Source organism: Paramormyrops kingsleyae, chromosome 15 (assembly GCF_048594095.1).
Source record: "Paramormyrops kingsleyae isolate MSU_618 chromosome 15, PKINGS_0.4, whole genome shotgun sequence".
NCBI classification, from domain to species: Eukaryota; Metazoa; Chordata; class Actinopteri; order Osteoglossiformes; family Mormyridae; genus Paramormyrops; species Paramormyrops kingsleyae.
Window position 1 is genome coordinate 16,782,512 of NC_132811.1, and position 26,985 is coordinate 16,809,496.

Genomic DNA, 26,985 nt, shown 5'->3' on the forward strand with positions numbered 1-26,985 from the left:
AAAGACATGGAGGGCGGGAGGGGGTCTGTAGCCCAGGGCCCATAAAATAGAGTGACTTTAGTGTGTTTTTACCATGCAGTGTTTGTGTGGAACATCTCTTAGCTCTGTTTCATTTCTTAGAAAGAAGCCCAGTAACTGGAGGGACGTCCTGCACAGATGGGGGAAATTGCATGCACTGGGGGGGGGGGGGCAGCTGACTTGCAGGGCAGAGTCCAGGCAGGGGGGACAGCACGCATCATCCAAACCATGGTGAGGCCCAGCGTCCATCCAGCACCCTTGGGGGGGGGGGGGGGGTGACCTTACCCCCCACGCGGCAGTCACATAGCCCCCCAACCGTACTCTGTCACTTCACGGGATTCTCGGCTACGTGACTCATGCACTCTGCATTTACACCGGGGTCGCTATAAATATTCCCCCCCCAGGACAGGAAATAATTTGCGGGATTAAATCGGCATCAAAATGCGACTCTCTGGGTGTCGGATGGCGGCTCGTCCTTCTGTTCTTCTACACCATGTGTTTTTATGCCTTTTCTGGACCCGGATGCTGCTCCTGTCACACGTGGGCTTTTGGGTTCTGCCTCGGAGCCCGACTTCACCTCCACGGCGGATCCCACGCAGAGTCTCCGCTGGCGAGATGCGCAGACGCAGCCCCCCCGCTGCCTGCAGGGTATATAGGAAGTACGAGGTGTGTCTGGGGCAAACCCCCAGAAGACCCGGGGGCACCTGTGTGCAGTGGGGGTGTCGCTCACCCTGTCTTAGAGGAGGGCAGTTGAAAGAGCCACTGTTCGAATGTGGGCTCTGGCTGAACGGTGCGTGACCCCCCCCCCCCCTTGCCGCCAACGCCCCCGACACCCCATCGGGCCTCTGTGTCTGATCTCATACAGCTGCTTCTGAAGGCGGCCCACATGCTACAGTATTGGGGGGGGGGTCTGGACCGCCAGAACCCTCAAGCACGCCAGCCAGCGAAGCGGCGTGGCCAAGGTGGTGCCACAAGGAGCATCTTTCTGAAGCTGGCTGTCGACGGCGAAGCTGAGGGCCGCCGGGCCGCCCGCTCCGGTGTTGAGGAAACTCAGAGCGGTCCGTCGTTCAGGACCGTGTCTGATTCAGAGAGACGCGTTAACAGCCTAATTAAGCGGCGCGTAGCCAGACCGAGCGACGCTGACTGCTAGCGAACCACATCAGGGCCGTGCTGCCGTAATGAGGGGATTAGCCCCCACTCAGCCCCACAGAGATGCATGCAGCTTGGCTCCGCCTCCACGTCAGGGATTCGCCTCGCTCGCCGCTCCGCCCCGGCTCAGAAGAGGGATGAGGGGTAGCAGTATGATTTGGGGGGGGGGAGCAGGAGGACGAAAATGGCAGAATTGAGACGCAATGCGGACTCCCCAGTCCTGTCTCACGTCCCCGGCAGCGTGGTGAAAGCTGACTTTAACTGGGATTAAACACTGACCAGTGACGGGTAGCGGGCATAAACGGCCTGGTTAGCTATGGGGCACCAAGCCTCCTTTATTTCAAAACACTTCCAAACATCCCTTCTCTGCTCTATTCCCAGGGAATCCACTATCGGGGCCGGTGTGAACAGAAACGGGGAAATTATCTCGTTGCCAGGTCGACACTGTATAAAAAAGCTGCGCAGCTTCCCTGAGCTTCAGAGCTCAGTGTGTTTGGACTGAAGCTTGTGGCTCACTTTCGCTTCACAGGCCTCATTAAAATGGTCTCGATACGATACCCCCCCCACCCCCCCCTACACACACACACACACACACACACACACACCAACCCAACACTAATTAGCGGGAGGGATTTTCAGAAGCTGTGCCATATCAAACAACATTTTTCTCATCTGTCCCTCTGTTCTTCTGCCCCATAATGAACCCCCCCAGACGCCTCTGCACCCGCCCACCCCCGGGATTCTGCCCCGCCCCCCGGAATGGACACAGCTGGCAGCGAAAGTATAGAGGTTCAATCCTGGGCTGATACAAAGAAATTCTGAATTCGTGTGTAACTCCTTGCATTTAACAGGAAGCAGGAATATACCATTTTATCCAGGGGTGCCACTTCCGATCAGGGGTTCTATGAAAGCACAACATATTAGGCCCCTAATCCAGACCAGTCCAACTACAAGGTATGCTAGAGTTTTTTCGGAATCGTCCTGGATTTCCCCTCTTTATGGCACCCTTGCCTTTATTGAATATCAAAGTAATTTTAAAACCATTTGATGATCACGGAACAGGAAGGAAGGAACAGGATCCTTTATACCATCCCATATACATCTTCATTTTACTGTTACTGATATCATTGCTTTTTATTTTATTGTCTTATTTTACATTTTTTATTGTTAGTTTCACCTTATTAATTATTATTTGTCTTTTATACATTTTTTTGTAGTACGTATTTCCTTTCAGGTACTATCCAGGAAGCAGGTGGAAAAAAGCATTTCACTGCAGAGGCTTACAGTGCATGTTTGTGCACGTCTTGACTAAAACTCGAAACTTGAATTTGAAATGGTGCGCGTCACGTCCAGGTGATGCGGCCATATATTTACGCGTCATCATTATTCTGGTCTTTGCCCTCACACGGGCCACGTTAAGGCGGGTTGCCCGCCATTTCACACGCTGGAGAAAATATGTAATTACACGCAACGAGCTGATTCTGGGCCCAGCGGCGGAAGGGTCTGAATTATAGGATTATTTCATTTGCATAATTTTAATTAAACCGTGAGTCTACAAATGCAACCTGGTTCTGGAAGATAAATGGGTCATGGGAAGATGAGTGTTTGGACAGAACCCAGCACTGGGAATACATTGCCCAAGATCTGAGACAGAGGAGCTGGGTGATGCCGCCGCCCTAATCGTCATTTCATTCTGAACAGCGCTGATAAGGCAGGATACAATAGAGCAGAGCCTCACACTAGTGGCCCCTGCAAGCTTTGAACCCAGAAAGCAGAGAGCAGCCTCAGAATGGACTCGTTCCTCATTCCCCTCCAAACAGGCCTAGTTTTGTCCTCAGTCCCACTGAGGCACCAAGGAGCCCCTCCAGTCTGGAAGCATCCATTTCCCTTCAGGATTTTATCGAGAACTTCCAGATAGCGCTCACCCACCCGGTGGATCAGTGTTTAGTCGATCCCAGTGACCAGGTGTTTCTCCCCCCCATGATGAAAAAATTTACGGGAGGCGGAGGGATCAGTTATGCTGTACAGATTTAATTGTGTCTGCCAGATGCTGGTCGCTGCTTCACGTGCTCCCTGCTGAGGTGGTGGGGGGGGGGGACCCCCTCAGAAGATGCTGCTCTAGATGACACTGGTGATCACCGGTTAACCGGCACTGGTTGATCAGTCTCACTGAAGCAGCTCGAGAGTCACCGCGATTCCTGCCTTGCTGACCTTCACGCCTCGCAAAACTTTTCAAAATCTCAGGCCAACAGGGGGCGCTCTATGGACGCCATCCTCAGACGGACGTCCAGCTGTCCTTTTGGCTGCAGTTCTGTGCCGGCGTTGGGTTTCATCCCTCGGTTTATCTGCAGCCACGTTTACACCTCTAGGGCAGCCTGGCACACAGGAAAGGTCACGCCGAGCTCAGCTGGGCAGCTGGGCCGGCGGCGTATCTGCAGCCCGGGGTCCGCTGGCTTTCCCTCCCAGCACTGACGATGATCGCAGGCGGGGTCGACCCAAAGCTAAAGAGAACTAAACAGCTGCTTAGGGTCCACCAGCCACCAGGGGCCACTCCATCTGATCTGCTTTGTGTTGTGTGTTAGGGCAAGGGCCCCCAATTCAAATTTTGCTTAGGGCCCCAAAAAAGGTTGGGCCAGCCCTGATGGCAGGCCCTTCTGGATGGCAGGGGCCCTCAAGCTGGCCACGCCCATGTCACATGGCCGTTTTGTTCTTCCTATCATATGTCTTCATAAAAGAGTACCTGACATGTTATATAAATAAATGAACGAATGGAAAGAGAGATTGCTAAAAGCAATCAGCGTGCAGAATATAAATGGCAACAGAAAACCGTGAATGTGAATGTCAGTGAGAATCAAAATTCCCCATAAGCAATGAGTGGATGGATGTACTTTATACAAACATTGGTATGATTTAGCGTGGCGACGAAGCTTATTCTTTATAAACAGCAAAATGGCTTTGATGAATTATTCCTGTGGTCGCCTGAAAATGTCAACAATGCGCAGCTACATCAGAATAGGACACGTTTCGCAGTTTAGTCGACCAAACAAATGTGTTCGGCTTTAGAAGCCTATATGAAATGTGGCTACAATTGCCTTCATTTACGAATAAAATGTAACAAGAAAAACATGAACCGCTGATAACTGATCTCATTGACTGAGGTTTTCAACAGTGTCCACAGAACAGTTGTAGGGGGTCTGTTGAGATGTTTTGCAAAATGTCACAATTTCCAGCCAGTTAATGCATTGGAAAAATATTAAAGTTACCCCCCCTGCCTCCATTCGAAGAGAGAGAGGCCCAAGGGGGACGCAAGGGGAAAATATTAAAGTCACCCTCTGGTCTTTTGTTCTTACTTGTGTGATCACTCTGGTGGGGGTCCCTGGTTTAAATATCTGAAAATCCATGCAGCGCTTGTTTAGTTTAATATTGAGCATCTGCACATCAAACTATCAAGAGTCATAGTGATGGTGGATGGAGAAGCAGGACAAACTCGCCTCACCTGAAGGACGAGGATGAAGAACCTGCTGCGGGGCGTGTAGTCCTAACCAGAATTCTGAGAGGATGCAGAATTTCTTTCTAAAAGCGATTTTAAAGTCCTTCACAGTTCCCGAAAGCCTGTAGACAGCTTCTTCTTTGAACAACATTAAACATATCTGAACTAACTCAACTATGGTGATTAAAAGATAAAGCGAACGTATTGTGGCCAGAATTTCACAGTTTAAAATGCAGAGAAGGATGTTACCAGTTTAACTTTGACTGGGATACTTCAGCCAAACAGCCACTGTAAATATTTAACGTTTTTCTCTTCCATCACAGGGCACCTGGTAACATTTCTGTTCACACAGCTATTTCCAAGTCATTAAAAATCCATTGATGGTTTCCTTCACACATAAGAATAGCTTATGTAGTACCCCCCCCCCCCAAGAATAATTTATAGTTACATTTCAATTAAGCTGAAACACTTCACACTGCCTGAGTTAATAGCCTATTGTTGGGAATGAAAACCTTGTTTAAGATTCTTCTTCGCGAGGTTGGGCCCTTTTTAATCACACTTTGATATTAAGGCCCTGTTTTCATTTAACAGGATTTTATGTTTGTAGGGAATTAACAAGGAAAATAAAGTAATAGGTTCCAGCCCTCTTATGGCGCTGAGGCTGAGTGCCTCTCGGAGATTAGCCTGAATATGCAGTAACTGTGCAAAAGTCAAAGAAAACCATGTTTCCATGATCTTCATGTTGGTGTAAAACCACAGTATTGTCTGTCAAAGTGTGTGATTTCAAAACCTCTCCCAGTCAGCCCAGTATTTGCAGCAAACGTCTAATACACCCGCATATTTTTGACCACCTCAGGCGTGTCCCTTTGAACAACTGTCAATTAGTCAATAGTTGCCCCTGGTGTCCCCTAATGTGTCTGGGACTCACCTGGACACCCACAGCTCGGGTAATATCACCTAAGGCAACGCAAGATCATTTATATAGCACTTCAGACACAAGGCAATTCAAAGTGCATTTACAAAGGCAGAAGAACACATTTAAATAAAAGACACTGCAATGACATTTAAAAGACAATAATAATAATAATAATAATAATAATAATAATAAAGGCTATGATTGATCAACTGAGGGCTGCTCCACAAAGCAGGATTTCTTGCTTATCCAGATAACTTGTGGGATTTAAGGTAGTCTGGGCTAAATGAAAGGGAATGAAAATAAAGTCCATTTAGCCCAGACTGCCTTAAATCCAAGGAGTTATCTGGCTAAGCAAGAAATCCTCCTTCATGGAATACCCCCCTAGCTACAAACTCAACAGCTGCTTTAGGATGAAGGCAAATGTACAACAGAGTAACATTCAGCTGGAGTAAAATGAGCATGTGTATGTGATTGTTTGTTCAACTTTGGAAAATAGCTCTGACTGGTACTCCATACACAGTAATGTTCAAACACTTCAATTAAACATACAGTAGGGTAAAATATGTATGTACAGGCTGCAAGCTGTCGGCATTTACAGTACATTAATAGGGGAAAAATAAAAGGGTAATCTTTAGATATTTTCACTGAAGTATGACATTTTAATTCCCTTAAATGACGGGTACAGAAATAGGCTTATTGTGCAGAACAGCTTGGATGCAGGTTCTCTAAGACTTGTCTATACCTGTTGAGCCGTCTACAAATTGTTGGGTAAACGAATATCCCCATATCTTCTGGTGAGCTTACAATGGAATGTATCCATTCATTTATTTATTCTATATTCTGTCTTTGTGTTCTGTCATAATGTCATTCTTCACAGAGAGATTCTTTAGCCTGCAGATGGTTGAAAGTGGTTGTGTCTGGGCTGGTTTGAACCTTTTAGGTTTAAATGGAAGTCGGGTCTCACTAATGATGCTGTTAGATATGATCTATATAGCAGAAATGTCTGTGGAATGTAGAATAATGAATTCAGACGCTTCTCACACAGAGGTTTTAGGGATTAAACTCGTTTGCTTTGTTCCCATTTTCATGCTGGAGAAAAAGAATCGGCGCATACCAGTAACACCTCATATTGGCCCACTTGGGCATAATGAATAATTAAGGCATGAATTATTTATGCTATTTAAAATGGAAACCAGTTGAGTAGAACAGTGATTGTCAACCCATGGGTTGCGACCTAAATTTGGGTTGCGGCAAGTTCTTGAATGGGTCGCGAGACAGAGTAAGCATTGATCCACGCTGATCCACGATCAGATTTCCCAGCTCCGATCCTAGAGTTAACCTATATAAACAGGTCTCGGGTTGGCAAATATGCACAACTAGTGAACATTCAACCAACCCAAGAAGCCTAACCACAGATGCTTAATTTAAAATTCACTGGCACATCCAATCAGATTTGTGCGATAGTTATTGACTGGTGTAAATTGCAGAATGCACTGCACGCTTGATCACAGCATTAATTTAGACCTATGCTGGACAGAGGGTCGCGACTGAGCTGGCGTGGTCAAAAATTAGGTCACGGTGCAAATGGTTGAGAGCCACTGGAGTAGAACACAACAGTCCAAACTGCACAAAGGAAGGCATTAGTACTGGAGAGTTTATAAACAGTGTTGCGCTGAGAGGACTTCATTGTAGGAGACAGTATGATATATGTTCTCGTCCCTGTAGCGAGTGGGTTATGGGCTTATCTGCTGCCAAGGCGACAAAACGAGGAGATAGAAATGGCGTAGGGGCAGGATTCGCTAATCCACAGCGTGACGGTCTCACGACATGGGACACGGCTGGGATCTGTTCAGGATAACTGACCCAGCGCAGGCTTTCAGAAGGCCGGCCTCCCCCTCAGCGTGATCCAGCCGTATGGACCCCCCCAGCCCACAGACTGGGGGCCTCAGCCCGACGGGGGCATCTGTGAGATGAGTGGAAACAGACATGGGGTGCGAGACGGAGCCCTTTCCCCCCAGATGGGAAGCATTAGGCCGACATTCCAAGTCAGAAGATGGATTAGTCTCAGAGCGGAATCATGGGATACCGGACACAGAGGCATGCTGAGTTCAGAGGGTTGAATTCGTGCCTTTTTGAGCCATTTGCTAAGTAGCCCTCCCCTATCATTTCAGTGTCGGTGGCCACTGCACCAGGTTTGAATGGAGATGGGTTGTAAGGAAGCTTCCGGATCAGGGGTGGGGTACAGTAAAACTGAGCATGTCTGGCTAGAAAAGGAAGTATAATGACTGGAGCGTAAGATGTGAAGGTAACTGCCCATCTGTGCGGCATTATTTTCAGATTGCGGTCTCTTCGCTCTGTGGCAGGAAGGTATGAACATGTGAGCAATCACAGGGTCTTCTTCGCATGCAGGGCAGTGGGGTGGCATTCATGTATGTAAAGAGGAAGGTCAACGCGGCCAGCTGTTTCCTCGCATTGCTAAATTGATGGCTCATCTTCAGTCTGCTTCATGTATAGTTATGCTGCCATGCCTTTAAACAAACATACATGTTTGCGAGCACCTGTGTCTGTCTAAACTCCTCTCCTTTGATGAGTTTCTGCTAATTTTCCCATCGATCGTGTTATTTTGCACTCTAGTCTGCGCACGTGGATCTGATGCCTGTCAAGAACGTGCAGCGCTGTGGTTTTCAAGTTCCACTCGACTTGAGATAAACAGATGTACTGAAGAGGCCATGCAGAGCATCTTCAAACAGGTCCAAATGCCACAGCAACACAGGCTAAATGGATGTTTCTTTCCATTGCTTTCAAATTTAAGTTTGGAAGAATGAAAAATAGATCAATAAATCTCAGAAACTCTTTTTCAAACTACCCAATCTATTTCCCCAAAGCTTCATTTAAGCTCCTGACCCCCAATTCCCCATAATTAAAGACACCCACCAACTCCAGTTTCTACATTTACTGTATCTAGTTTCTCCTGAAGAAGCACGCCATCTGACACACAGTTAAGTCAGCACAGTTCTTAGGCTGTGTATAAATATTTATCTGTAAGCCCATGAGGGACTCCTCATAATCACCTTGTCACTTGATCACCAGAGTGTTTACGTCAACGCTCTCGTTCGAGATTCAGACATAGTCAAGCAGATGCGGCTTCTCTGCTTCTGACCCAACGTCGGCCTGTTCTTCTGACCCTGGACATTTCAACAATAGATAAGGGGTGACTGTTCACGTTTAGTGTGCTGTTTTCAATGTAATACAAAGGATTAACTTACTATAAACAGGCCGCTGTTTAAGGTAAGTGAACTGTAAGTGTTACGGACGGCATGTTGGTAAATTCCAGAAGAAACGACTGAACAGTATTGGTAGGTCAGTCAAATGGGATGCCATGTTTTTAATAATTCATAACAGACTTACAAGCAGCCAATCAAATTAGGGAATTGGATTTGGAGCTACGGGGAGAGAAATTTTTACAGCAGGAAGTAGATTACAGGGAGGACTGGATGACTGATTAACGTCCTTTTCATGTAAAAAATACAGGATATTACATTAGGATGCAGTACATTTTTTATCTGCATAGACACATTGATTTGTGAAACTTATCTTCTAATTGTGGGACCTGCATTTAGCCAAACTTCTGAAAAAGATGATTTTTTTTATCAGCTGAAAAATTTGCCATACGGTGTAGCTCAAGCTGAGTGCAGCAGACTTATAATGTTAACAAGATGTTAGTGTTTACAGAGTAATTTAATCTCGGGGAAAAAAAAACAAGAATGCAGTTCTGCATGTCAATTTTTTTCATCATTAAGTAATTGGGGTAGATGTGAAACCATACAAGGTAACAATTTTGATGTCAATTTGCATACAGCCCTGGAAAAAATTAAGAGACCAAAACAACATTTTTAGTTTCACTTATTTCTCAGGTTATGGGTAAGCGCCTGTGTAAAATATCCATTTTATAGCAAACTGCAGCCTGGCTCTTCCCTGTTTCTCATTGCTGAAGGACTTCTTCCTTGCTTTATGGGACTTCAGTCCTGCTTCTAGGAACCTGTTACTGTACGAATTATCCTAGCAGTGCAATTCACACCTGCACACCTGTTTCCCATTCCTTTTGAAGGTCACTTGATGTCATTTTCCGATTCATGATGCACTGCCAGATAAGTTGACGGCCATCTCTGCCATTAGAAAGTTGCTTCTGCCCTCTACTTGGCTGGATTTTGGTCATTCCCAGTGTCTCCTGCTTCACCTTGTTCTTATGTGCTGCTGTCTTAGAAACTTTGAACCTGGAAGCAGCCTGCTGCTCATTGTAGCCTCTGCTAGCAGAACCAGGATCAAACCAGGGTTTAAAAATGCAGATTTTTCAACAATACAGAGTGGTCTCAATTTTTTTCCCCAGAGCTGTATATCTGAATGCAGACTGGTGCAGAAATAGTGAATTTTATATATATATTTTTAGCCAGTGGTATTTTTCGTGATGAATACTTATTTCACTTTAATGAAAATGTATTCCAAGCATATTTAGATATGCTTAATTAAATAAAAAAAAAAACCTAAGATGTTCTCAGTCTTTAAATTATATTCTAATTAAAGTTTTAGCACTTAAGGGTTTGCATTGCACTGGCTGTGGAACTGGAACGAGGAAAGCAAACGTGTTCTTGCTTCCATATTTAAAAACATGATCCCATTGCTTAATCTCTCTTGCTGCTTCTATGGCCTGACCATAATCGGTCAGTGTCAGCTGAAGAACCATCTGGCCATAGCTGCAAAAAGGACCCCACCCCACCCCATCCCACCAAGCAGGCTTTGCAGTTCAGTGCACTCAGGGGGGCGCTGTTGAGTGTCACTTTCCATGCTCAATGACCGACGCTCATAGGGAACCATCTTGTCCGCCCCCCCCCCAGATGAGTGTTGATCTCACAGCCAGATGGTAGGGATCTGGTGATCACAGTTGTGAGTGGCGCAGCTCAAAATCCACCCTCATCTCCATTCCAGCCTTTCCTCAGGCCTCAGGGGGACGTGGGCTCCTGCGAGATCCGACCTCTTACAATCACCTGTCACGGAACCTGCCTCCTGACCATTGTCTGAGCAGCTACGAGCGGCAGGGACACACAGGAACCTGATGTGGACCTGCCAAACTTGAAGGTCCCTCAGGATCTCTGCCATGCATTTTCCTCATTTTAAGTGTGAGGAACCTGAAACTGAATGTCGGCCGGCGATTCTTTCCTTTACCTTCTCATCTCCTGCTTCTACCCTTCGTGGCCAAAATTGTGGAAACACCTGCATTTCTGGCATCATGCTTTAAAAATTACTACACAAATACTGGTTGTAATGTTTATAAACAAAGAATGTTACAAATATCATACATTGGACATTAAATAAGTAAACGGAGCAACAATTGAATAAAGTTCTGCAATCTCTAAAAATCAGAAGTGTTTCCATAATTTTGGCCACTAGTGTAACTGCATGTCGTGTCTCATCAGCAGACATCCGGGTCTGAACCATTGGCATCATTAGATCCGATCACTTAGGGCCATAGCCGAGTATTTGTAAGTCTAACCCCCAGCATTTGTAAGCCTAACCCCCAGTATTCGTAAGCCTAGCCATGAGTATTTTCGCATTGAAAAAAGGAGGGTCTGTCTGCGAATGGAAAATCAACTTCACTTGCAACGTCCGAAGGACGGGGAGTAATCAAACGCTACTCAGTGCACAAAAAGTTGGAAGTCACGCGCTGCCAGATGAAAGGCTCCAGTTTTAAAAGCCTATTTAGCCTTCTTGGCTATTTCAAAAAGAAAACTCAAGGCACTGTAAATCATTGAATGTGGGAATGCAATTCAGTTCAGAAAGACTTCCTCTATTGACATGACCATAAAAAGAGTTACTTCTTAGAGTGACTAGTTGAAGTTATAAAACATTTCCTCCACAAACATCTTCAAAATACCTACAAATACCTACAAAAACCAAGAAAGACTTTGTGCCAGTTTTTCCAGTGTCATATTTAGCAGTCTGCAAATGTCACAGCATTGAAGTCTGTTGGACAGGTCTCCTTATCTATCAATGTTTAATTAATATTAATCTTAGCCTTTTCGCTAACACTTGTCTCCCTCAAACCAGCTTGCAGTTTTGGCCATTGTGTATAGCCAAGGCCAGATTGGGAGGCTTGTCCAGGAGAGCATCCCCTGCAAATAATTTTGTTTTGTGGTGAGTTTGGAGGCCGTGCTTGTCAATGATCAAATGCAGCTCATTTGCTTGAGAGGTGCACCACCGAGTCAATGACAGTCCTTACTATAAGGCCACTAATCTTGATAACAGACCCAACATCCAGTGATCCAGCCTTCATTCATTTTTGTTGCTGTAATGGCAACGGGACTGTTTTTGTTTTCCAGCAAAAACTTTGTAATGAGCAATAATATAATCCAATAATAATGGATGGTGAAAAGAAAGACCAATCAGCATCAGCATCTGGATAGAGAACATCAAGCTAAAACACTGGACGGCCCCCCCTCACTGGCAGCGTCGGTGACAAGCCACATGATCGTTAACGTCACCTGACCCTGTGCTGAACATATCAGTCATTTCAGAACATATTCCAGCTTCTCTTTTCCTTATTTCATTTCAGAAACGCAGCAAAAATGAGCCATTTAGCTAAATTAAACACAGTGTTTTATTTATCATGATGTCAGTGTGATATCGATATTTGGGTGACGGGGATGTCATGCCACACGGGGGGGGGACCAGGCTGCCTGTGCATTTTTCAGTAAAGCATCTAGTTTGTATCACTATCTGCTTATTTAAATGTCGATCCTGAATGACCAGGCCACTGGCAAGCCCCCCAGGACCCCCGACGCCCAGTCCGGGCTTGTGTACAACTGCGTGTCCTTCTGGGGGGTTTCGGATAAAGTGGCTTGCTGGGGGCCTGCGGCAGGATCCTTGGCGGCTCGACCTGCTGCCCCCAAATCCCCACCCAGCTCCTCACAATCACACTGGTCCACAGCCACTTACTTGCCTTGTGGTTTTAGGTTCCCCGCCCTTTCAAAAAGCTACGTCCTTTTTGAGTTATTCCGGTACGACTCTCTGCTGGTGAGACAGTCGGCCTGGGCGTGGTGCCCTGACATCGCCGACCCAGTCCCCAAGGGCTGTCCCATTCACCCACTCCGCAGTCTCTCCGGAAAGGCTTCGCTCAAAACCATGCTTCCACGATACAGAGGGAGCCATCTTTGACTGGATACCCAGCATGCCCTGCTCCCAAGGGTTAACCAGCCATGAATACTGAAAGGATCAAAAGAAAAAGTATCAAAGTAAAATACAAAGCAGCACAGAGTCCAGCCAGGGAACTCTAATATCTCCCTTCAAACCTAAAAAAATTCCCCACACCTATTCTCTTCCATGCGATATTATACTCTCAGCCAATCACATTAACACATACGGTGCTGTAACCACTCACAAAAGAAAAAGGCTGCATGATCGCCAGGCATCCACTACTAATATCCACAAATGCAGTTAAACTGGACAAAGAGGACACTCAGCTTTCTGCCAGACTTACGGGTTTCTTTTGGGCCACATCAGTCAGACTCATACGCGAGAAAACCACACACTGAGACACACAGGACTGGCAAGTACAAATATTTTAAGCACAAAGTAAAATTCAGAATATCATGACTGTCAGTTCAGAGTTAATTTCGAAGTCAAATCAATACTGTAGTTCATTGGTCTGAGACATGAATGAAGGCAAAATCTTGCTGTATTTTGCAGATATCGATTTTACAGGCTGGGGTGGGGGCGGGGGGGGGGGCTCCCCTTCCGAAGATTCTGCTAATTGGGGAAGCCAGGGGGCCACTATCCAGAGGCAAACTTCAAGGGGGATTTGTGATTCGTGACGTTACAGCCTGGCTACGTGCCTGAGATCACTGGTATACAATTTAAGATTTATGAATAATTTTGGGATTTATGTTCTTTCCCTCTCAAGTCTTGAGCAGAGTCTCGACAAATACACAAATGGATACACAAATGACCTTACAAGAACATTACTGTCCACCATTAGTCTCCCAGTCCTCTGAAGGGGGGGGGGGGGTGTCTTTAATATCTAAATGATTTTCTGTTCATCCTCAGTAAAGCCTTTCAAGAAGTACAGAGCCAACATCCCCAGCTCTCCAAAATGAAAGGTTCACGAAAACATCTGCGCGGGGTGCAGAACCACCCCAGAGCTAACAGCTTGCAGGTCCAGGAATATCAGATTTTTCAGGCTTCAGAACTCCTGGTAGGTAGTCTGAGCACTTCCTGCATTTTGAGTGGGGGCTTGGGAGGGGGGTTAGACGTCCTCATCTGTGAACCCAATCTCTTCTTACACCCAAAGCATGCACTCCATTGTCTGAAATGTTCGTGTTTTTCTCTTGAACTGTCGCCATCTACAGCTGGAACACTAGAACTGTCAAATAGGTAAAATCCACATTTGGCTTGGCGCAAGAAATTTTGCGTGAAAAAAATAATGCTAATACAGATCTAAATAATTATACGTTGTTTCACCATTGACCAGGGTAAGCGCATGAGTGATGGATCAATATCGTTTTACGAAGTCTAACTTCGTCTAACCGAGGACGTTGGTGAAGCGTTCCCATTCCCAGCGATCCAGTTCCGAAACGAAACGCATGGAGTCCTGGCGGCACCAGAACCCGCGTAGCTCAGGCCTCGGGTCACGGTGGAGGGGCGCTGACACATACGGCGGGGGGCTGCACACCCGTGGAAGAGTTAAAAAACCATGTATCTGCATTTCAGCCATTAACTCTGTGACCCACAAAACTCATTACACAACGAAGGCTCCTTTTTCCTTGATTTCCGTTCAGAAACAGGTGTTTACTTGGTGCTTGCAATAACTATAAATCTTTAATAATTTGTCACAACTTACTGCAAGATTTGTTTATAGGCATCAACGTTTGTTTTAAAAATTAAGTCAACCTTGAATTGTTACAAGAGCACAATTCTCGTCTTAGAGATCGCATGAGACACAATGATCCCCAAACAGCCCCGGAGCGAAATGATTTACTGTCTGATATGTAGAACATTCCAGATGTGGGATAATAAACGAATAGGTGCATCTTCAAAATAGTTTTTTTCCTGGCAACAAGCTCCATAAATTGCTAAAACACAACAAAAAAAAATCAAATGGTTCTCTTATCAGCAACTGCGGGCAACTTACAATGTTTACTTGCATTGCAAAAAAAAAAATGTATCACTCTCCGTGCGGGTTTAATTTTTCAGTTTTAGTATTTATTGATATAATAATCAATAGCAACAGGACTAACAAGCGCTACTTTCTCCGCGTTAACCCAAAACACTTGTCTTAATATAATTTATTCATGTGTGTACGAGTATAACCATACTTAGTAAGTGGAGCACACTAGCTGGCACGATTCATGTCATCTAAAAATTACCTTCTGACCGCACATCCAACAAACAGCGTAACGAATTCTGATCAGGATTTGAATGATACGATGCTGCCCCCTTGTGACAGAATCATGCAGAGACATTTTCCTGTATCGGTTTTATTCCAGGCATCCCCGCATCCGTCATGTGTTTTAAGGAGACTGATTTCTTTTCTTCAGTCTTCAGTTTTACTACAGCCTTGCTTTTCTGAATACCAACATGGTGAAACAATAATTGCAAAAACCACAGGACGTATATAAAAGACACGTCAAGTAAAAGGACATGATAACTTGATATAATTAGTAGGGTGACTAGATATCCCGGGAAAGTCCCGATTTCAGGTTATGTATCCCGGTGTCCCGAAAAATAACTGACATATAGTAATATTTCCGATTTTAACACATTGCCTATCTCAAAATAGTTAATACGCGGCAAACGGACCAGCTAACACGCACATCAAACCGCCAATCACATAATAGAAAAGTAACACCCTCCATTGCTTCTTACAGCTGTCAACAACGGCTTTTAGATCACAATTGGTCGTTTATACTCCCAGACTGTGTGAAACGAGCCTTAGGGCTTTTCCATCTCCCAAGAAATGAAGCAGATGAAGATGCTAATCCGCGCTGTGAATCCAATCAAATAACCGTGCGTTTTCAGTAAGGCGCTGCAGCTAGAGCCCCTTTTCCTTAATCCAACACCGCAATAGCGAATGTTTATGCAATATTAAACGCATCGAGTTTGTCCATATTAGGGCTATAAGCGATATATCGACTTATCGGCATATACAAGTTAAACGATAAGATAAACTGTCGATAAGAAACATTGCTTGACACACAGTTGACACCTTTATGAACGGACAACCTGTGGCCACCAAACGCAGTGTCGGTGCAGAAGGCAACAGCTACGAGAGAAAAAAAAGTTTAAAATCAGTAAGTTTTAGTAGTTTAATATAGTTCAAGTTCTGCTAGCCACGCGGCAGGCCATGAACCTAGAAGGGAACGACTCCTGGGTGCATCTGTTGCTTTGTAACGAAGCCGGGCCAGACGTGATGTCCTACCAGCTGCTGGGACGACGGGAGGGAACGGGCTCATTCCCAAAATTTTGGGGCAGCCTCCATCCGGGGAGGCTTCCCTTCTGTTCCCGGAACTCCACTGATCAAGAAGACGAATGGGACCTGCCCTGGACACTGCGACATGCTACCCGAGGATGAAAAGACACGTTGAGGATAATGTGGTTCTGCAAATATGTTGGGTATATCATTACTGAGCCAAAACACTAAGAGTGTGTCCATAGTTAACTGAGAAGGTCTGCACTTCGATAGTACTTACGTTCCCGATGCAGTTCAGGACCTCCAGGAGGTGACCAGCACTGAAATATAGAATATCCACAAGGAAGACTGGTTGTTTGATCATGGCTGGGATACTTGGTCAGGGGATCTATTCCCCAACTTCAAAGGCACGCTGACTATATCGTTGATGGTAGGTTTGCTGTCTGCCAGCTGTGCTACTGTCTTAGCACTTTGATTCCAGAACAGCAAAGCAGATGGTGTCCAGTCTTCCTGTGAAGGTAGAAATCAGTCCTGTGTGTCACGACTGGGGAAGGAGAGAGGCGAAGGCAGATGTCAGAGAAAGTGGAAGGGACTTTGTTCCAACCAAAACACAATACAAAGGGCAAAAGGAAACAGACCGTGAGGGGTCAAAACCAGGCTGGGGGAGCAGGGGGGAGCACAGGGTAACCAGAGGGGTAGCACAGGCAGGCAGCTGGATCACACACCCAACAATACAATGACTGGACTGGGGAGCTCAGGACGAGGAGGCACTACATACACCACAGATGAGGAGCAGACGAGAGGCACCTGGGATCATCCACACGAGGGCTGACACATGAGGCAGGGTTAAACGAGGAACAGGTGTGGCACGGGGGGAACAGGCATACAGAGCATGACGCTGTGCTAGAGGTGTCAGTGGAACAGTGCTTCAGGTTTAGCATGTTTGTTGGGATTTCCTGATTGGAGTGAAATACGTGGTGTTCTGTACCTGAGTGTGAGCAAGATAAATCATGCTGGGAGGGGTTAAAATTCATTTTAGTACTTTAGTAGTTTAATTTGAGTAGTTTAGGTTGCATTTACTCTCATGTATACTTCAATTATCCATTAATAATATTAACCAGAATATATTTTAGCAAAAGAAGGGAAGTGTGGGTACTGTGACCTAGAGTGGCCTGAGAAAAGAAGATGTTTTGCAGCTGGAGCAAATGGGATGCAGAGGAGGCATAGAAAGAAGAGATAATGGTAGTTGCTAGGGCAACTGTCCAAGGTTGGAGCCAAGAGAGACAAAATGTTTTAGACAAACAGATGGTCAAGGTAGTGTGTTTGAGGGAGAACTAACAAGGAATAATCAAATGTTAAGTAAACACTGCCTGCCTTGCACTCAAGGACCGATTATTGACGCGTAAGGAGTAAGGAACCAATCAAATGAAATGAACAGGGCAGGGGTGTAACAGATTGCACTCGGATTTAACCACTGAAATGTATTTCGTCACTAACCAAAATAAACTGTATAAGAAGAATTGTGTAAATCATGTAGGAGATAGATTCTCCCTTTGATCAAAGAAATAAAACCGTGAAATAGAATCGGGGCCCGTCTCATGTCAGTGGTTCTTTGAGTTTGGGTGTTTTAACTTCCACAGGATTGACAATGGTGAAAAATATTTGCAATGTAGCGCTATGACCAGAACGATTTCTAAACTGAGTATTTGCCGACATCTAGTGGACATGTCAAGGAGCACAACAACACAATCATTAATGAAAAAGCAAAACACTGAAAAACCATGTCTTTAAAGCGGTTATTTAGCCAAAACCCACCTTCAGTGCAACGATTACCATCCACCATTAATGCCCTATTAATGAATGCCAATTAAGCACAACAAACTCCTTTTTAAGTATTGTATATCTGAACTGCTGAACGTTAAGTAATGCAGCTTTTAGGAAATAAAGTTTAAACTTACCCTTAGTCTTCATTGTGTTCCGCACGTACGGATAGGTTGAATCATACCTGGATACCGGATAGGTTACATTTACATTTTTCATTGTAATTATGCACGAATCCCCTCAAGGGCCTTTTGCCAAACAATTAGCAATATTTAATTACATATCTCAGCGGCCTGAAAGTCAGCAAATACGCGATAGATAATTAAGCCCTCTTCTCAGCAGAATAGCGTATAATTTTTGTGTATAATTAATTAAACATGTGAAAAAGCTTTTTTTTTGTGAAAATGCAGACACTTAATCTCACCAACACGTGTAGCAATTTCCAGTGTTTGACAACAAAAATAGTTTTGGAAATTAAATTTTAAAGATTTTTAAAGAAAAGGTGTCACTTTGGTAAATCCTTTTTTGTCTGAATTTAAACTGTCGGGGCTTTGTATTACAGATTACCGGTCTCCCGTTTCTTTGACACCAATACAATATTATAAATTGCTTTTTTTTGTCTCGTTTCACCCCCACTTAACACGTTTTTGTCTTAATGTCTAGGTGCTACAACGTCGCTTCTATTTCTCAGTGTGACGGGGTTGTTCAGTCTGTGTTTGTTCTTGCTTTATGTGATTTTATTGCGGGTACTCTTGTTCCTTCCCAATGTATAGTAGTACTCAGATTTCCACAAATCAAAGCGGTGACCTAAAAAAAGGCCAGAAATATTTACTTTGGAATTACTTTGAAATTTGGTAATAAGAGTGATTCTTATAACAGGAATCAAAACAAAAAAGCTATTCTGATTACTTAGAAAAAGAATATTTGTTGCTCATCCCCCACCCCAAAAGTCATCATATTTTATTTGGGGGCACGGCCCCTTTAAGATTTTCTGTAGTTGTCATGCAGTTATTTATTTATTGTTCTGTTTCCTTGAAAGTGTGACTTATCTTAGGTCTTTTCACTTGGAATGAGCCTTAAATTCACACTGTCAGAAAAACGGGTATCACCTTGTACCTTTGCTTGTCACTGGGGCTGTACCCTCAAGGGTCTGCCAATTGTACCCTTAGCTGTAGGTAATTGTACCTTTTAAAATAAAGATTATGATGAACCGTTTTGTACCATTGATGGTACATTAATGTTGTTCGTACCTTGGGTATGTTCCTCAGAGTCTATTTCTGTACCTTAAATTAGACTAAAAGGTGTATTTACCTACAGCTAAGGGTACAACTGGCAGACCCCTGAGGGTCCAGCCCCAGTGATGAACAAAGGTACAAATTGGTACTTTTTGTGACAGTGTGGAAGAAGGTATACATTGTTATTATATAGGTCAGGGTTCTTCAACTCTGGGCCTCGATTCCAAATCCAGGCCTTGTTTTCAGTTCTCCCAGGCATTTGTTTAATAATTACTGATTCTGATTGGCTTCACACCTGACTGACAGGTAAAGGAAGGCTGGAAAACCAGCAGTGCTCGGACCTCGAGGGCCGCGAGTTGAATAACCCTGATATAGGTAATCAAAGCACAGAAATGACACAGTGAACAGTTGGTTCAGTCCTGATAATTTATTTCCCAATACAAAAGGTTTGTGCAAATACCTTCTGAAATACATCAAAGTCCTGTGGTCATGTAACACAGTATGGAAACTGTAAACCTCCTGTAATTTTGTAAACTGAATTTTACAAAGTTATGCAATTGCCCATTAAAGAATATCTATAAAAAAAATTTCGCAGAAGTCATAATATCCAGTAGCCAAGCTTCACATTCTTGTATTGGAGTGGTTTTTGAACTGGAACATTAGAGCATAAACACACGAAATCAATACAAAACTCCAGACACCTGGGTAAGTGAAACCGCTCCCATCAAAACATCAAGAGTAAGTTTTTAATTTAAAATAACTGAGCTGCATCTGTCTGAGCACATCACACATTCAGTCACCCTAGTATTAATCTTCCAAAAACTCTGGACTGACCTGTGAATATTTTCATTCTCATGTTACGCGTCTCACAATTGGCTGCATTAATGATTGTCTTCTATACAGGTGATTATTGTACCCTTGTATTAAATAGTTGCATAGCAACAAACACATTCAACCAATGAAATGTAGTTTCTTACACGGATCCTCTTGCACATTTACAGGATTTGTTGTAAATGGTTCAATCTTTCAGTCCCACACCTAAAAGGTAAAAAGAAGCATCCAACTGTCCATCCATCTTCCAACCTATAATCCTGATCAAAGTTGCCAGTGGGGACACAGCAAGGGGGGGGGGGGGGCGTGGACAGGATGATAAGGAGACTGTGTCATACCATTAAACAAAAACAAAAATATTCTGAATTGTGTCAATTTTTCGACTCTCTGTGATGGAGCCAAAAGAAGGAGATCAGTGGTATAAAACATCTGGTTCCAGAAAAGGAAGAATGAGAGACTGAGAGTCTGATAAATGGCTGATTAAGCACATTTAGGCCTACGATTGCTGCTGCATCCATGTCACTGAAACATCTCCATCACTCCCCCCCAGCCCCCCTTAATTCAACCCTTATGTCAGTGTAAGGCTCATAAGTGACCTTCGCACTGTTTCTGGATGGAAACAGCTGCTTACATTCTTATTATAACAACACACGGTAACTGTAAATGTCATTAATGTGAAATAACCAGTGGAAATAAAAAAAAAACCCGTCAAAAGCGAGCTATTCTGTGTTTTTGGTGGAGCAGCCAGACTCATCGATCGTACCAAAGCCCAGGCACTTAATAGGAGCCAAGAGGTCACTCTCGCAATCAGCGTGATTTTTTTCTCGTCACGTAAATAACCCGGTTCTCGGGTTACATTTCATGTCAGCGACGGGAAGGGCTAAGATCTCGAAGAAGAGTCCATCAAGGCAGTCTGGGGTTTATTTCCATTATAAAAGATTTCTGAATATAAATCTTTGCATTTCATTCAGCCTTTGTATTTACAGAAGACAGTTAATAATAATAATAATTATAATATCTAAAAAAAAATGGGGTGTATTTACAGGTCGGCCGTGATGACAGACTCAGTGTACTTGTGTCTGGTGGAGTCTACCAGCAGGCTGGCTTGTGTGGAGTCCATCTGAAGTGCCTTCTGGGTCATGTGACTGAAGACAGGCACCGCCCCCGCGGCCGGAATGCCGGACAGGGTCATGCAGTGCGACAGAAGGGGAGTGCTAGCATCGTGGGCGGAGCCTGTGGACGGCACGCTGGTCACATGACCGGTGCTGGTGGAGCCGCTGGCGCTGCTGGGCGAGCGGCTTTTTGGGGGCGGGCAGTGTTGTAGCAGCCGGGGGGGGCCCTGGGGCTGGAAGTGCGCGGCGGGGAAGGCGGCGTAGCCTGGAGGGATCGGGTACCCGTTCACCGGGATGAATCTCTGATTCTGTGGCATGGGCGCCGCCACAAATCCGGCAATCTGCCCTGGGGGCAAACCTTGGGCGGGGTAGATGTAGCCGGCATAGCGCGGGCTGCTGAGGTTGCTGACGGGGCTGGCGCTCAGGGAGGTCGTCTGGGTGGTGGCGTTGCCACCAGAGGGTGACGTGGAGCTGCCGTGGGAAGAGAGGCCCTCCCAGGCGCGTAGGCGGGCGTGGATGTCTTTGAAGCGAGGCCGGCGAGCAGGACCCTCCTGCCAGCACTCGGTCATCAGGGCGTACATGCGAGGGGGACAGTCCTCGGGGCAAGGCAGCAGCTGGCGTTTCCGCACCATCTCCATGACCTCCTGGTTGCTGAAGCCGTAATAGGGCTGCAGGCCGAAGCTGAAGATCTCCCAGAGCAGCACGCCAAAGGCCCAGATGTCTGCGTCGGTGGTGAACTTGCCGAAGGCGACGGCCTCAGGGGACATCCAGCGGATGGGCAGCAGGGATTTGGGCTGCACGCGGTAGTAATCGGAGGCGTACATCTCCCGTGACAGGCCCAGGTCGGAGATCTTGACGTGCAGCTGCTCGCCTACTAGGATGTTGCGGGCCGCCAGGTCCTTGTGGACGAAGAAGTGGCCGGCCAGGTACTCCATCCCCGCGGCCACCTGGACGGCCAGGTGCAGGAAGTCGGCATGGTCCAGGCTGGACCTGACGGTGCCGTCTTCATCACTGCTGCAGCCCACGTCTGAGTGCGGTGACCGCATGACCAGGAACTCATGCAGGTCGCCCTGGTTGAGGAACTCGAAGAGCATGCAGACAGGCTGGTCCTGCGTCACCATGCCCAGCAGGCACACCACGTTGGGGTGCTGCAGCTCGGACAGGACCGACGCCTCCTGCTGGAACTCGCCCCACAGCTGCGGGCTGGAGAAGTCCTTCAGGGTCTTGATGGCCACCAGCTGTGGATGCTCCATTCCTGGCCGGTACAGGTGGCCCTTGTAGATCTTGCCGAAGGCGCATTCACCCAGTTCCTCCATGAACCGCACAGCCGACAGGGGGAGCTCTTTGGCTTTGCTCTGAGGGAGGGAGAGAGAGAGAGAGAGAGAGAGAGAATGAGAATGAGAAACATGGAATGTGAGAAAGAGAAGGAGAAAATGAGAGAGGAAGATACTGAAAGGGCCAGTAGGGTTGAAGAAGAGAGAGAAAGAGAGAGAGACAGAGAGAGAGACAGAGAGATGAGCAGGAGAAAGGGATAGAGAACAGTAGGGGTGAAAGAGGGAGGTAGAAAGGATGGGAAAGAGGGAGATTGTGATACAGAGGGAAAGAGACAGAATGAGGTGGAGAAAGACAAGAGAAGGAGAAACAGAGAGAGAGAATGGATGAGAATGAGAGGGAGATACAGAGTGGGAGAGGGTGAGAGAGTGGGGGGGGGGGGCTCTGGCTCTGGCTTGCTGTGCTCCCCTGCCAGCCTGAACAGCACGGCTCGCCCGCCGCTGGGCGCCGCGCTATTGAGCACCGCCATTACTGTGCTAATGGCGCCCCCCGCTGCCAAGGAGCGACAAATAATACATCATCATTACAGAATTACAGGCACACTTCAGAAGAATAACACTGGTGGACACCATTTGTCTTCTGACTGACATGCATTTGACGGCTCCACGCTCCAGCCTCTCCTAGGGGCGTCAACGTACTGCAGGCGCAGCGGGATCGCGGCCCTCGAACGCTCCCCGTGCGCATAAGAGGTCGGACAGCAGCCTAATATAACAGGGGGATGGGGTCTGTGTTTACACACCGCAAAAGGCCAGCGGGGCGAAACGCCCTTAGGCACAAGCAAAAACATATTCAGCTTCCAAGAAAAGGAGGCATTAATTTCCTCCAGTGACTGGTGTGGAAAAAGTAGCAGCTGGCAAACATGAAACCAGCACTTCTAAACTGGGAGTAGATTCAAACAGAGCTTGAGCCTCTCCTCCCCTGGGCAGCAAATCATCTGGTGCAGCACCTTCTCAAACTGCATGTCCAGCTATACTGCCCCCTTGTGTCGCCCTAAGAAAAGCCCAACTTCCTGTTTTCATGATTCCTTGATTGCAGTTAAGCTCAGAATGTTCTATTGTTGAACTAGACAGTATTTCTCCTTTCAAGATGAAAGTTTAATTTCTTGTCAAAGGTTTGGTGGTGCACTATCCTTAATACGATGTCCTCAGACAGTGATGGACAATTTCATGTATAAAATCTTCATTTCTTTCATATGTCAAACTGGAAAATGAGGAATACATGACTAGGAGGCTAACAGACATACAAAAAAACTGTTTTTTGGAAAACTTTACATATAATCGAAGAGCAAATTTCTGAAACTCAGTCCATTTTTTGTTGTTTTTGAGATTGAGACTGCCAGTGCTTCTTCATATGTCACAGTGTTAAAAACCGAAACTCACTCATACTTCATATATTCCACGAAGAACTTTCATTAAATTTCCTAAAATCATTAAGTCTACAGAAATAGTACTTATTTACAAACCTATCCTGTCCATGTACCTGGTAGAATGAGTGAGTTTTGAATTTGTTTTTCAAATTAGGTTTAACTGAATCATTTTGTGTAAAAGATGTGCTAATGGATCGCCACACACTCTTGTCAAGTACCATGGCACAACTGTTTTGTTTCTATATAAAAACAAACTGAATTTCAAGCTTAATTGTTAAAGTTCTAACTATGTAGGACTAACAGAGAAAACATGAAAACTGGGGAGGTTTTCAGCATTTTTGGGGGTGTTTTTCTAGCCGGAGTTTAAGCAGAATGAACCAAGATGACGTGAGGGTTAATGAAACCTGCTCTGTGGGTGCTTCATAATCTCAGAGCTTTTGGTGTCCTGATCATTCCAGGAGGCTCCAGGTGGACCTTCATGCGAGCCGCCTCGGTAATCTGCAGACGTAATCTGGGAGCCATGGACGGAAGGATCCGGAGATGAAAGGTTGCCTGGGATGGGGGGGGGCACTGACCCCTGGAGGGGAAATTAAATTCCTGACAGAAGCGGCGCTTGGCGGAGTGGGCCCCTCTGAGGAAGGACAGATGTTTCGCGTTACGGGATGCATCCTGGGCCCTGCGCTGAGCCGCCTTCGCTCTCGGCCAAACGGCCGTCATAACCGACGACCTTCAAATGACCCGGAGCTGGCGCCCGCTTGATCAAGGTGACACGGGGCCGGAGAAGAGCAGGCCGCGGTGCCCGGGAAGCTGCCGGAGTACCTGCTGACTGATCACCAACGAAAGTACGAGCAGGACTCTGTGTGAATCATTTTCTCATATTGCTGTTCACCTAAATAAACCCCCGGCCCCCTGATGGCATAAGACCACCCTCTGCTTGTTGGGTTCAGCGGTTCTAAAATGCTCCGGGAAAAATAGCAAAATGCAATGGATAGACGTCATCATGGACCTGACAAGTAAATAAGGTGGATGTTTGCCTCGACTGGTTATTAAAACGAGCTTTAGTGACCCGGCGGCTGGTTACAGGGCTGGATCAGGACACTCCTGAGCCTCCAAAGAGGTTCTCGCAGAAGTCTGAGACTGAAGAATGCACCTTCCTCTTCCTCTCTGCCTGTCATTTGTTGTGGTTGGGATGGACGGCCATGGTCGGGATTTAGGGTCAGACGGTGCAGCATACGAGCCCCACTGTGTGGAAGGAACCCAGACACTATGGGATGGTTACTGCATCAGTGATTCCTGAGTTTTTTTGCTATATCCACATGTTGACACCATGAGACGTGCAGCCATTTGGTTCCTTAATACTCTGGATCAGCCAATTACTCATGGAAAAAAACACCAGTCAGACATGGAACCACATCAGTCTTATGTGTGAATGGAACTAATGAGTGGCTGACCAGCTCTATGTAACATCTGCAAAATGCAGAATGATTTTTAAACAAAGAGTATGGAATTCCCTATAGAATGCCACACCGTTTAGTCCAATGAATCTGGGAGAAGTTCTCAAGTTACCAGTGAGTGGAACTGCTTGTTGACTGTGTGGACCATCTGTTGACCCTGTGCTGGCTGTCAATTGATTCGAGCACCTCTTGACCCTTCGTCGATTGTTAATCGACCGTTCTCTCCCCGGTGATCAGTGTACCACTCTCACCTTGGGCTTGTAGGCGGTGCTGAACATTGACATCTCCACGTTCTGGCCCCTGACAGGCTTGGGTTGGCGGGCAGCAGCCGGCCGCGAAGCCTTCTGATTGTTACGGCATACGCAGATGAAGAAGAAGAGGAGGGCGATGGCCAAGGGGATGGCCACACTTGGGACCAGGATGTAGAGGATCTCCATGCTGCCCTTTCCCCGGTTCTCCTTTGAGTCTGACCGGGACACGTAACACAGCATTAGGTCATTGAGTGCTTTTCTCTTGAAACATGAAAGAAGTCATGATGGAAACTACGATACCATCAGACAGATTATTTTACTGCGGGACTTGGCAAATTCTCTGAAAGGCTACGCAGTAAATCAGTTTGTCCTGCCTTTTTTAAAAAATAATTTTCCTGCCAGATTTTTTTCGCAATTTTTATATATACAGAAAGTAAATATTTGAAGTAGTGAGTATCAGCTGGGTTTCGCCAAGGAAACAGGAATGTACAATGCCGTTTATGTATTAAACAGAGCCTTACCTTGTTACAGTAATTTATAACGGAGTTTCGAAGGCCCGGCAGGTACAGCACACTGTGATCAGAATAAATCTAAAACTACACGTGTTTCTGTCTGCTCCAAATTCTGAACTATCTATGGGTCAGTGGAATGAGAAAGACCTGTATATTACAGTACTGTGGACTGTTATTGTGATTCAGGCCTTCATACTACAGTACTCTGGGCTGGTACTGTGATTCAGACCTTGATACTATGGCACTGTTGGCTGGAACTGAGATTCAGGCCTTCATACTATGGTACTGTGATTCAGGCCTTCAAACTTCAGTATGGTTGGCTGGTACGATGATTCAGGCCTTCATACTACAGTACTGTGGGCTGGTACTGTGATTCAGACCTTGATACTATGGCACTATGGGTTGGTACTGTGATTCAGACCTTGATACTATGGTACGAGGGGCTGATACTGTGATTCAGGCCTTCATACTATGGTACTTATGGCTGGAACTGAGATTCAGGCCTTCATACTATGGTACTGTGATTCAGGCCTCCAAACTACAGTACTGTTGGCTGCTACTCTGATTCAGGCCTTGATACTACAGTGCCATGGGCTGTTATTGGCAGGAGAACATGAGCAGGACTCACCACACATAGGGATGTCACAGAGCTCCATGAGAACACCCTCGTCCAGGGTGAAGCACCAGGGCGCCTCCTGCTTGCTGCCCGGGTTCCGGCAGTAGGAGTGGCCTCCGTTCAGCTCCGGGTAGCGAACCGCCAGGTACGTGTGACTGTGGGGATACTGGGAGTTCCAGGGCTGGCACTGGCGACCGGACTTGGTCACACTGACCGTCCCCCGGTAGTCCACACCGCTGCTGTTGAAGCACTTGTGGTCTGATAGGAACAGAAAATAAACATATAGCAAATATAAGCTTCTGTAAACAGGATAACAAACGCTTTGCTACATCCAGGACTGTTCAAAGCTCATGTGACACCCAAGGCGAGCCAGACCACCATCTGAGACAAAGTGAAATCGGCTGGCAAAGTCAACGTCTCCTC

General features: G+C 46.0%; 1 protein-coding gene and 1 long non-coding RNA gene across 6 annotated transcripts in view; both read right to left on the reverse strand.

The window, feature by feature from the left end:
- Positions 1-12,207: 12,207 nt before the first annotated feature.
- On the reverse strand, positions 12,208-16,789 carry LOC111834929 (uncharacterized). Of its 5 annotated transcripts, none has more exons than XR_002836106.2 (4): positions 16,671-16,789; positions 16,313-16,576; positions 16,042-16,180; positions 12,208-12,830 (listed from the first exon to the last, which is right to left on the reverse strand). It is a non-coding gene; the product is annotated as an uncharacterized lncRNA (long non-coding RNA). The 5 variants fall into 5 exon arrangements; XR_002836107.2 differs by lacking the exon at positions 12,208-12,830 and adding an exon at positions 14,913-15,885; XR_002836105.2 differs by lacking the exon at positions 12,208-12,830 and adding an exon at positions 14,913-15,885 and having other exon boundaries at positions 15,973-16,180.
- A 2,721-nt stretch (positions 16,790-19,510) lies between these two features.
- The window catches only part of ror1 (receptor tyrosine kinase-like orphan receptor 1), an 80,580-nt gene continuing 73,105 nt past the window's right edge, over positions 19,511-26,985 (reverse strand). The window contains exons 7-9 of the mRNA XM_023794354.2: positions 26,575-26,820; positions 25,435-25,649; positions 19,511-22,386 (exon numbers count right to left, since the gene is read on the reverse strand). Of these exons, the coding sequence (XP_023650122.2) occupies positions 20,959-22,386; positions 25,435-25,649; positions 26,575-26,820 (1,889 nt within the window). The 3' untranslated portion in view covers positions 19,511-20,958. The remainder of the gene's footprint in view (positions 22,387-25,434; positions 25,650-26,574; positions 26,821-26,985) is intronic.